This window comes from Mesitornis unicolor, unplaced genomic scaffold (assembly GCF_000695765.1).
Source record: "Mesitornis unicolor isolate BGI_N332 unplaced genomic scaffold, ASM69576v1 scaffold40678, whole genome shotgun sequence".
NCBI classification, from domain to species: Eukaryota; Metazoa; Chordata; class Aves; order Mesitornithiformes; family Mesitornithidae; genus Mesitornis; species Mesitornis unicolor.
The window spans coordinates 558-13,170 of record NW_010204623.1 but is presented as its reverse complement, the minus strand read 5'-3'; the positions used below and the strand labels follow the sequence as shown (position 1 = coordinate 13,170).

Genomic DNA, 12,613 nt, shown 5'->3' with positions numbered 1-12,613 from the left:
AGCACCGCCCACCCAGCGACGGAAGCTGCCGCGGCGCCGCGAAGCAGAAACGGCGCCACAGGCCCCCGGCCTCCCGTCCCTGCTGCGCCGGTTAAAGGGACTGCAAAGGGCAGAGGCAATCAAGGAAGCCGACGCAGGTGTTAGTGAGAATACAGCTGTTTTAATAATTCCAATAGCAGCTCGGTATGTTTCCCGTTTATTATACATGGTTGCACGATCTGAGGCTGGTTAAATACAATCAAGTTTTCAAAATCTCTCAGAATCATTTCCAGATTACAACATGCAAGTGACCATGAAAATATTTGGCTTTTTATACTTTATTCTTTCAATTTCTGAACAGGCACTTACATGAGGGAGTTAAATTTGCTCTCAGTTAAAGATATCTGCGTTAGAAGTATCCTAGCATAAAGTACACAGAGTCTTTGCTTTATCAAAGTGCCACAGTAATAAAACAGTTCTTACAGAAATGTAATTTGATTATTTACTTACTCATAAAGTAAGGTTACCAATGACACTTGCACCAGAGTTGAAAAGTCTTGGTTTAAAGGCCAAGTGAACTACAAGCACAAGTAGCCTTCCACACAGCAGGCTGCGGTTTATGCCCAAGCCACATGTCTGATAACAGACTACATGCTCAGTTGTGAACAGATGAAGGCTAACTCTTTTAAGCTACTTCTTCAAACACTAAATGCATATGAGATGATTAAGACAAACGATCTGCTGTGCCAGACAAGCTTGTAACAGTTTTAAGGCTTGCCTGGCTTCAAAATACCTTTCCAGAAGACAACAAAAAGCTTGTTTGCCCTTGTTACAAGCCCGGATGGATTAGAAGGATGTCCTCCGAGGACCTTTTGCCTCTCCTGTCAGGACAGTGAGGAGACAGACTGCAAAGACAGCAGAAGCACGAAGCCAGGAGGAACCACAGTTTCATGTATTTGCAAAATAATCAGTTACCAGCATTTAATTCATCAGTAAGAAACAACTACGTTCAAATACTTTACCTGCTCACCACCTGAAGGTGAAATCATGATAGCATCTCTACAGCCACTTGTTACTGGGCAGCGAACCCCCCAGAAGCCACGAGTGACTCACATGAAAGGCTGAGAGAAGTATAGTAGAGAGAACTGGGAGAGGGAGGGCAAAGATGCTTCCAGACATCCTTTGCTACTGACAGACTCAAAGCTTCTCAGAAACCTTGGTGACTGAAGGCTCCACAGTTATTGCAGCCATAGTGCATATAGATACAGCTTCAGTTAAACCCTGTCTAACACAGTACTTAGAAGTCTTAGGACAAATTTCCTGTAAACTTCAATTTTTAGTGTGATTTAGTCAATTGTGTCTTACCGTAGTTTGAAAACAAAAGAAATGCAAAAAAGCAACATTGGAAAGCAACATGCAATAAACAACATGAGAGAAGGGAAAGGCTTTAGTCTACACTGTGTAAGTGATCAGCAAAAATCAAATATACCAGCCTACCATGCGTGGAAATAACTAGATTTAAGCTTATGCATATCCAAGTGCGTAGAACATGATCAAATAAAAGTGTGCAATATAAAATAGTAGCTTAAGAAAGTTCCAGTGTTTGAGAAAGCACTTTATTTTAAATGTATATACATACTTGAATGTTTAACTGAAGAATGCTTTAGTAGTATGGTAAATGCAGCACTGCAAGATGAAGGAAGACAGTTGTAATCGGAATTTTGGCCTTCTTTTCCCACAGGCTGCTGCCATCTTTAACCTGCTGAAGCATCGTAAAGTTTTTCCACCTTAAAGCAGTTCACATTTCGGGTTGCTCAGCAGATGCTTGTGATTCTGGAGATTCAAATCGCTGGTGAAAGTTTGTTCGTTGTTTCCTCAGCTTCTCAGGAGCTTTTCTCCATAAAATTATTTCCTATTTGAGGAAGGAAACATTTTTGAAACCACCATTTACCATTAAGCCAGCAGCATCAAGCATCTTAAGTTCCTGATAGGCAAAGACTTTGGGGGGAGAGGAGGAGTGGGGAACACCACCACCACCACCCCAAAACAACACACACTCACACCACAAAAAATTCTGCATCCCTATTACTTACAGAACGGAGCAGTACATATGGAAAGGAACAGAAAGATGACACAATTAAGTTTACATATTTAGTTACTGCCTGAACACTTACCTTTATCAATCTCGAGCAGTCACCTCTTCTTTAACAATCCTACTCCCAACTTTGATCATATTAAAAAGTTCAAAGTTTTTCTTCCTTCTTTTCTCAAAATCCAAACCCCAACATAGCCACTGTATGCTCCAGTTACCTTTAGTTTTCCATGTTTAACTATACTGCCTTGTCTATTCTTTAAAGGAATATTCTGATCTAACCCACACAGCTTCATTCCAGTCACCCTTTTCATTCTTTCTTTCCTGAGCATGACCTCTACTTTTGTGGTTTTCAGTCTTTATCAATCTCGAGCAGTCACCTCTTCTTTAACAATCCTACTCCCAACTTTGATCATATTAAAAAGTTCAAAGTTTTTCTTCCTTCTTTTCTCAAAATCCAAACCCCAACATAGCCACTGTATGCTCCAGTTACCTTTAGTTTTCCATGTTTAACTTCACTGCCTTCTCTATTCTTTAAAGGAATATTCTGATCTAATCCAGCTTCATTCCAGTCACCCTTTTCATTATTTCTTTCCTGAGCATGACCTCTACTTTTGTTGTTTTCAGTCAAATGTCTTAACCCTTATTACAATCTTGAAGCTGGGCTAATGCTGGGAGGGGAAATCTATCTGCAGTAGTTTAAGAAAGCAAGAAAGCAAGTGCACCTGTAGCTCAGTTTACCCAAAGTGTTTTCTCTGGTTATTCACAATGTAAGGCTGTTCTACGGCACTGAAGGGCAGGAGGTTGCTGAAATAGTATCCATCCTTGCTGAAATAGTATCCATCATTCCCCTTGGCTCCCTTTTGCAAACTACTATTTTCTGTACAGCTTCCAATACATTCACCAGCAGAAATGCTAATACCATGCAGGAAGCAAAGGTGGCTTCATGTACGTGCTAATGTGCTTAACATTCAAAGCAGCACGTTATGTCCAACAGCCCAGATAATTCTGCAACAAGATTCCTGTTGACCGTACCTGCTGTTTGAAGTATCGTCTGTCTTCTTCATCCACAAGCACTAGATTTAAGAAGTACCTCACTGAAAATTTTTTGTTCACATCCCTCATTGTTGGAGTTGGGTCATAGCCTGCTAGGAACAGTCTTATAGGAATTGATTCACCTTAAAAAACAAAAGTGTTTCAATTAGTTCATTTAAACTGGATGTCGTTAATGCAGTTTCAGAAGACATGCAAGATAAATACAGTTTCCCAAGCACTGTCTGTGCCCCTTCCTTGGTTTAAGAAAGAAAAAAAAACGACGACCAAAAAATATCACAAACCTAATAGTGAGCACAGAGACAAGTATGAAATCAGAAGTAGAAACACTTTCTCAGTGCAAGTAAGGTAGACAGGCAAGACAAAAGGAACTGTCTAGAGCTGGTCCACACCCTGGAGTCAGGTTTGAATCAAAGTGATAGAAGGATCAGTCACAGAATTTCCAATGCTAAATAAGGGTAAGAAATCTTAGGATCTCAAGTGATAAGCCCCAAGTCAATAAAAATGTCTGCTTTGAAGTGATAGTGAATTTTCCTATTCAGCAAGGAGGAGAAGTGTGGTTTCTTCTTCTTCCCCTTGTAAGTGTGGTTTCTTCAAAAAACTTTACACAAGTCATCTCTACTCCTTCAGATTTTTTTTGCTAATGGAGTTTTAACTCAAAATGCTTACCCTTTAAAAGAAACACAGTTATTTACCTTTAACCGGTGCACCATCCATTATTTCATACTTTGCAATGGTCTCAGTCTCTGTTGTGGTACTGGGTCCTGGCAAAACAAGTTTTCACTGTGAACACAGGCTTCAGTTCAAAACATTTAAAGCTTTATCACAGCAATTTCTACTGCAGCATTTAAATTAACATACTACTACATTTTTTTGCCTTCATCTTGCATATAAGTTACACACTGCTGACGCACGCCAAACTCTCTCCCAGGTAGAGTATCTGCTTCTTTCTCTCTCCTCCCCACACTGACCTAGAAGAGGCAGTAGCCAGTGTTTCAAAGGAGCCCTTTAAATGAGGAACAAGATGCAGGGTAGGACTTGTGAAAGAGTTCTGCTTGGTGGGCAGTGCCAGCAATTGCTACTTTAGGCCATGATCAGACTAGAAACCTGAAGGGTTATCACCCAGCACAAGATCCATCTTCCTCCAGAGCCTAGGATGAGGAAGACAGCATCTAATGTATCCACAAAAGCAAACAAAGTAGAGTTTCCTGCCCTTCCTCTATTGCTATGAAGGCTTTCTCATCCTCCACACAAGCAGCTCACAATGGCTGCAGCTGCTGGGGAGTGAAGTTGTGAGCCACAGCCTCTCCCTGCCTTTCTAGTTCCAGGGTACACAAGCCTGATCTGCAATAATCAAGCTGTTTCTGTTTCAAAACATCTTCGTATTTCCATCATACCAGTTTTAGGCTGAAAATGAGACAATTCTAGAATGTGAGAGATTCATGTTAATTTTTAACAAGCCCACTTCACCAGCTAATCTCTGCAGAGGCAAGGAGGTCTTCAGGATGCCCCTTTTCTCTTGTTCATTATCTATCAAGGCCAATTAAGCTGCTGTATATTTATGCCCAAATTCCATTACAGTGGTTCACATTTCTGAAGTGAGACCAACAGTCACAATCCCAGAACAGTGCTACAGGCTGACAATGTGGACTACTAACTATAACTACCAAAGCACAAAATGCAAATGGCAGTCAAACACCAGTGAGAAAGAAGCACATGTAGCATTGGTTTAGCCAAAGCTGCAACTATTGACTTCACTCTTCAGGTTTGCATAAGGCTCAAACAGCCCTTTCTTTCAGATTTTGTTTCTCTTACCAATTCCAGTGATCTCCTTTTTGATCAGCTGCAACTCCATGTGCTGAATTTTTATTCTTACTAAAAGGAAATAAATTTTTCCAACAATCACGTCCTTTAAGTGATACCTTTAAAAGAACAGAAAAGGGGATTTCATTAAAGAGTAGACACAACTTACATCTTCTTGAATACAAGTTATACAGGTAGTTACCTATCTGCCTGTTAATTACTTAGAGCTTACTACTCCACTGAGCTAAGCATCTCAGCCAGACCAGTGCAACTACCACCGTTCTATTATTGCAGTATTAGCAAAGGAAGTACTACAGTAATATCGAAAAACCATAAACTCAGTAATCAAGTCTTAAATATTTACTAGTGACCTATCTATTAGTATTAAAAGCAAAACAGACAAGTATTCCTCAAAAAAGGCCATTGTGTAATTAGTAAAAACCTAACAGCTCAACACAATAGTCACTGAAAATGTCACTTGACATTTTAAGTCAGGTTGTTCACCAAAGATTACATACTCTATCTTTTTATCCTGAGATATTTACTTGAATGTGTTCTGTTCTAAGCAACACTTACTTTGACTTATTGTATTCAAACTCTATATGAAGACAGTCTTCAATGCCTACTTCCATTTTGATGGAGTTGTTTACATCTGGGTACGTAGCCAGCTGGTGAACAATCAGATCATATTCCTTCACCAAGTCTGACAGCCGTCTCACTATCGTCACTTTTAGAAAATACCTACAAAGAAAGCCATTGAGTTAGCTGTAATTATTGACAATTGCATTATTAAAAGCCCTTATGCTCTGAAGTACAGATATTCTTTGAAAGACAAGAGTACATTCTCTTAAGACTAAGCAGAAAAGAATAAGACACTTGCAGGTAGAAGCGTGGGGTGTTTGGTTGTGATTTTTTTGTTTACTTGGGGGTTTTGTTTGCTGGTTTTTTTTATTTAAATGAGAGACACAGACTCTCTTCACTTGACTGAACAGAAAGAATTTTATCTATACAAACCACACTAGGCAATTCCAAATAAAGTAGAAAAGGCCACATTATAACACAACCTCAACAACTCCATCCAAGGCACACTAGTTACTGGCTGTTACAGGTCTGATTCGAAATCCAAAAGGAGGAAGTAGGGAGGAAGAGTGCAGCATAACTGGTAAATTATGGATTTGCTGCAGGGGAGGAGGGGAGAGAAGGCTTAACAGTTACAAACCTCAGTCTGACGTTGGCACCAATGTAGGATTCATATGGCTTCTCAACCTGCATGAATTCAAAGTCATAGCTCCTGCTCTGGGTCAGTTCTCCAGGTAAGGCCAGCTCTTTCACTAAATTTACAAATTCATGGGTATTGCTTTTGTCATTGAAGAGCTCTAAAGTTGAGGAAGTTAAAGGAAAACAAGTTTCAGTGTTTATTTTTAGGAAAAAACCATCTGTCTCTAGCTTGGCAGAAGCAGGTGGGAGAAGACAAAAGCAGCAATTAATTCGATTTAAGTTACATACGTTTGACCAAATATTTTATCCAGTTTCTCAATGTTATCTTCGGTTTCAGCAGCCTAAGCAAGCATTCCTAAACAGCTAACTGCAATGAATGCAACACATATTTGAAGATTCAATAGCATGGCATCTTTTTTTAATGACAGTTTAGCTAGCTTTAAAAAGTCCTTCTTGCCTTGCGTTCTCTGTAATTAGCATTGCCCAATTTTGGCTTCCAGTATTTATTGCTAAAGGGACAAAATCTAAGCACCATCAAGACTGGCTCATTTAGGACAGGCCTGTGATCCCAACTGGTCTCCTGGAGATTAACACCACCTATCAAATAATTTCCTATTACTACTGGCCTACAATCAAATGGCTCACTATGACCACTGGTCTAAGTCAGTCATCTGGAAACAAGCTCTTAATACATAAGCACAGACACCAGTTTCACTGCAACAGCATCTCCTGTCCCCACACCGGTGTCAGTATTATTTATCTCTAGGTCTGTCATGCAATTCTCACCAAGATAAAAACTTATAAAGTTAGGAAAAAAAGTAACATTACCATAAAAAACTCCAAACACTTTAGTATATAAAAACAAGCTTCTCTACAATTCACCACTGAAAATATCAGCTGAGAACATTAGTAGCAGTTGGTTTTACACAGTCTGAAGCTTTTCACAAGAGGAAAAAGAAAATGAACTGAACACACCAACTCCACAGTTTAACATTGCCAGCTTGGTAGAAACTGACACTAACTGGTAGCTGCTTCTTTTTTAAGGTGACTCAAAATTATTTAAGATGTACTTTCTTTGCTATGACAACCATTTATATAATACAAAGTTTATTTACTACTGCATATCCAATCTTCTTTGTGCCAGTCAGAAATGTTGTACTCTGAAGAGCTGATTTACAATACGTCTTTGACATGTAGCTGGAGTAGTTTCCAAGTAGTGCAGAGACAGATCACAGATGCATTTCGTATTACAGTATTAAAGCTTGAAAGGATGTAAGAAAACACGGACAAGTACAAAAAGCAGTAGCTTAAACCACTTCTGTCAGCGTAACTGACAACCTCTAAACTGTAGCACAGCTGAAAAAATTCAAGAAACACTGTGTCAAATGAAAGTCATTCAGAGAGCAAAATTTATGCATCAGAGTAGCTGAAGAACAGCCTGTACAGCTATCAGACGATAGCTATCAGGCTAAATGAAGCTGATATACACGAGCTCTGTTTTTTCCCTACCTCTAAATGCCTCATTCCCATCACACTGCTGCTTTATTCTGAAAATTTGCTCTTACAGCCTCATTGATCAAAACCTCAAACATAAAGCAGCAGGTGTCAGAACTCAGTCATACCTGCTACATAACTTTTCAGACACAGGGTACTAGAACCCAGTGACTGATCAGAAAAAGAGAATTTGTGAAATTACAAACAAAGTCAACTGCATGAGACTGAAACTTGAAGAATTACTTCCAAGTGGGACAATAACAAAACAGTCCTCTAACAGAGGAGGAATGAATTGTACTGTCAGTCTAAGGGTACAGAGAGATTACCTTGACCGGTGAGAAGACGTGATCAAGATTCTTCATAATTCAAATCTAACCAGATTTAGACAATACTGGTTTATGTTACCAGTATAAGACTAGGCTTTAGAGAACCAACAACTTGAGAATTTTTACAAGTATTTTGCTATAACGCTGCCCCATCGTTCCTTCTTTATGTCTTTTCTCTTTGAGAGCCAGAATTAAAGACCACAAGTTTTGTTTTCAGAAATCTCTACTAGTTCTTAATTAAACTTTTCACCAATCTTCGACAGATGGAATACTCACCATGTCAATTCTCACTCACACGTACGCATCTTCCCTTCCAATGACTTTCTGACCAGCACAGATTAGTACATCACTTGCATTAAAATACAGATGATATAATCAATCTTTGGCATTTGCCATCCACTCACCCAACCAGATTGCAACGTTTGAGCCAAACTGCTGACAGTCTCACGTGCCAAGTTCCATAATCCACACGCAACTAACATCCCCTTTATAGCTTAAACTCACCAATTTGTCCTACAAATTCAATTCTGATTCCTTGGTGCTCTAGTCTCTTCCCATGCTGCTTAAAGGAGATGTTCACCTACCGAGGCAAAACGAAAACCAAAACAAACAGTTAAAATTTTGCAACACTTTAACACCTGATCTTAGCAAAAAGGAAAACACACTGCTACATGCCTAAGAAAACTGAGACTTCTCAGCAAAACTACCTGAGCTTGAAGGCAACCACATCAAACAGCTGATTATGAAATTAAGTATTTTCAAGGTGCCACTAAAGCTTTTAAGAAAAACCTAATCATCCACAAGACTGAGTTTAATAACTAAGCTTGAAACTTTTGAGTTCCAAAATTAAGAATCCAAGCTAGAACTTCAGTAGACTTTGCACAAGCCAGTCGTGACCCTCTTGCCAACTTTGAAGGCAGAGAGCTTCAAAGCATCTTCTGAGAGTCTCATTTGGAAGAAAAAAAAAAAACTGCCACGAGATGCATTCCTTTCAAATCAAGTGAACTTAAGTCCCTTCCTCAGCAGACAGCTAAGTATTTGTGTCAGAGAAGTCAATGAAAAATAACAGATAATGGAAACTACTATCAAGACCTTCATTTGTGAACTTGATACTCATAAACAGACCTCTCCTCACAAAAAAAGATTCTGTAAGGTTACTGCATTGTGTAAGTATTAAACATACACATTTCCTTATGAGGTAGCAGTGACCAGAGAAATTCCTGTACCTTAAAATCCAGTACATCATCAGTACCAGAGTAGAAAGTAAACCACTTGAATCTTTGTGGTGAAATGGAGAAGAGAGGTAGATGGAAGCTGTCCAGTAAATTACTGATCTTCCAAACCGTCTCATCTCATTTGTGCTTGTGTTAGTCAAAACTCATCCGACTCCTCTCAGGAGTCACTGATAAAAGCAAGAAGTCCTCAGGCCAATGAGCATACAAAAGCTAATTCCCTCAGTCTCCTGAGTTTAAGGCTCATCTTGTGGGAGTTTCCCATCCCTGAAAAAATCCTTCTAGAGAACCAAGGTCATAACACGGAGTAACAGTAACATCTTAAGAGTAGGAAGATGCTCAGTGACAATAGGTTGGTCAAGATCAAAGCATGTATTTAGAAGTCAATCTCAGAACCCAACACCTGGCTCAAGTTTCTCGAATGAAAAGCGATTCATAACAGAAATATTCAGAGAATGAGAATGGCACCAGTAAAGCAAAAAAGACTGCAAGAAGTTCTTAGGTGCAATACTGAAAACAGGTAACTCCCTCTGGCAATCTCAACTTCATTTGTTTTCCAACAGGAAAAACTCTTGTTGACAGCAGCCAGCTGAACATCATATGTTGCTCCTCTGATGCAATCCCAGGAAACACTTCAGGGCATGAAGCATAAGGCTTAGCTTCAGGGTACACAAAGCAGGTTGGCGGCACCAACCAAAAATTACTGTTACATGTGTTGGGTTGTGGATTTTGGAGTTCGAGGGGAGGGGAAGCAGGAGGATCCAGTTTGGAATAGTTTTCTTGTCAGAAGCAACGATAGGATTGCACACAGTTGCACAAAGCTTATTCATAAACACAAGATAACTGGAAACAAATAAACAGCTACTGTTCAAAATGTTATAACAGTTATAACAGCTGCCTGAATGACTATGGTAAGACAGACTGCTTTCTCTTTAAATAAGATGACAAGCTGAAATGGCAGCTTTTTCCCGTATCACTTTTTAATTTAACTTACATGTTAGCATGCCAGAATCAGCACAGTAATTAAGTCACTTTAAAAAAAAAATATTACCTTTCCTGAAACGGATTCTCCATCATAGAAGAGAAAATGCTTTTCTATTTTACCATCTTCTGTTTTTATTTCTGCTGGTTTTCGTGTTTCGGCATCATTAAGAATAACATCAATCTCACAAACGGGACCAAAAAAGCCTCCGAGAAAACTCTGGAACAACAAGAATTAGTAAGTTACTACACAGTGGACGCTCCATTTTAAATGTGGTACATTATACACTGGGGAAAAACATTTGTGCTCTCATGAAGCTGCAGAGCCATTATGTATTAAAGACGCAAGAAACAGCATTTACAGAAGACAGTTGTTCATCTAGCAAATAGCTGCAAGCAGGTCTGTAACAAGCAGCGACAGCTCTTACAAAGCATTGATTTTAGAAGTGCACAGCATAATTACTGTTATTACTATGCTACACCGGGATAACAACAAATACTTAAAATATTACTGTGACAAACAGAAGTTTGAAACTGCAAGTTTCCAGTCACTGATTTAACTTTTAAAAAAAAAAAAATCAAAGTTTCTAAGCCACACTTAAAAAAGTCTTTCTAACGCATTTATTTCAGCTGGTTTAGGATTTGAGATAGTATGCCAAAAATTTTTCGTATTGCTTTATACCTGCTATAACTTACTGCAAAAAGAGCAGTAACAAAGATGATCAGAAGAGCAAAGTAGGGTGCAAAGAATCAACAGGGGACACATTACACGGCCTAGAGCATCCCTGAGTTGGCGGAGGGGAACACAGACTTATTTGCTGCCTGTTCCTATGCCTCACAGTTCTTCTTCGCAAACAAAAAGAGCACGAGCAGGTTCACGAGGCAGAAGTCCTTCACGCAGTCTATGCCAGCTACACAACTCTGCCACCAGATTGAGTGGATGTGACCAGTTCCCCTGCAATACTGCTCCAGGCATCGATCCCTCATGAACATTACATGTTTGTCCTCACAACAGCGTTCCCTAGGCACCAACTTTGGACCAGCACCAAACACAAGAAACCAGGAGAGATCATCCTCTGACCTTGCACAAACATTTCTTACAAGAAACGGCAAAACACATTAGCAGCTCTACAGGAAACTCAACAGAATTAGTAAAAAGCTCACATTTTCTCCTAAGGATTAGGCACTAATTTGCTTTGATGTACTAAAGCAGACAACACTTTACTAACTTAGTAAGACTTTTCTTTTTGAGAGAAATTACACTATGTTCCTCACGCTATCCACTTCGACGAGATGAAAGTCATTCTCACTTCACTAATTTAATCTCAAAATTGGAGTAAGAACACATTCCAGACATTCTGGAGACTTGAAATTTGAAACATAGCATTAAGAACAGTAAGTGCAGAAGTAAGTTTGACCTGAACGCTTCTGCCTAGCAGTAGGAACAGAGGGTAAATTTTGCTTGCCCCTGCAAGTTAAGCAAAGGCATGTGGCAATTTTGGGCTATAAACCAGCAATTTGCACGAGGCTAAACTGACTTTGTGTTTGCTCAGATAGCAAGCGGCCCTAGTTCAATCCATAAATAAGTATATAACTAACAGAAACCTGGTTCTAGCTACTTCTCATTCTCACATGAAAGCAGAAGCAGATGACCAAAAAGGCGCTCAAACCTAAGACCAAGTGGTCCTCCAAGTCTCTGTCAAGCACATATTCACATTAACTGCTGAAACCAAAAATAAACCTTTTTTTTTTTTTAAAGTAATAAAAAGTGACTGCACACTCAAATCATTCTTGATTTTTGGCTCCTGGGGAAGGGGGGAACAGAAAGGAGAACTTTTAAGCAAGAATTCCAAGTCTTTAGGAGTATTTTAAACCGTTACACAAGTTACTTCTGGACATGCCCTTTTTTTTTTCTTAGAAATTCTGCATTTCTTCTCCAGATTAGCTTTATACTTTCTTCTCCCAAAGCAAAGAAAGCAGGACAGTACCTTCAAGTGAACATTATATAAGACAGTCTCACAGTACCTTCCAAATTACAAAGCTGTACCATCATTTAAAGCAACCCGCCAGAACTAACACTGGTAACACGTCGCTTCTCAAGACACTGCGTATGAATATTTCAACTGTACCCCTTAGAGATTACCCATAACCTCATCCAGAGAGGACAAGAACATATGGAATAAAGAAATTAACAGCTGGCATCTCCTCCACTTGCCATGAAAGATACTGCAAGGAAACTATGTAATGCAAAGTATTTTAAGAAGCTATCATATGGCTTATTATGTTCCAGCTTAAGAAAAGGAAGGCGGAGAACTAAGGTTTTCAGAAGCTGACCAAAGACTACGGGATGTTCGTGACTTCATGCAGCAGACGGATGCTGAAGATTTTGCCACATCAGGGCTGAAATCAATTGCATTCAATCCTTCCGTATTACA

At 39.3% G+C, this 12,613-nt stretch overlaps 1 protein-coding gene across 1 annotated transcript; it reads right to left on the bottom strand.

Moving 5' to 3' along the window:
- Nucleotides 1-1,573: 1,573 nt before the first annotated feature.
- Nucleotides 1,574-10,399, bottom strand: VPS26A (vacuolar protein sorting 26 homolog A (S. pombe)). The gene is made up of 8 exons (XM_010191114.1): nucleotides 10,249-10,399; nucleotides 8,470-8,545; nucleotides 6,147-6,303; nucleotides 5,504-5,668; nucleotides 4,940-5,046; nucleotides 3,820-3,888; nucleotides 3,107-3,249; nucleotides 1,574-1,891 (listed from the first exon to the last, which is right to left on the bottom strand). The coding sequence occupies exons 3-8, from the start codon at nucleotides 6,197-6,199 to the stop codon at nucleotides 1,778-1,780; spliced, it is 651 nt and encodes a 216-aa protein (XP_010189416.1). The 5' UTR covers nucleotides 6,200-6,303; nucleotides 8,470-8,545; nucleotides 10,249-10,399; the 3' UTR covers nucleotides 1,574-1,777.
- Between the last annotated feature and the right edge of the window lie 2,214 nt (nucleotides 10,400-12,613).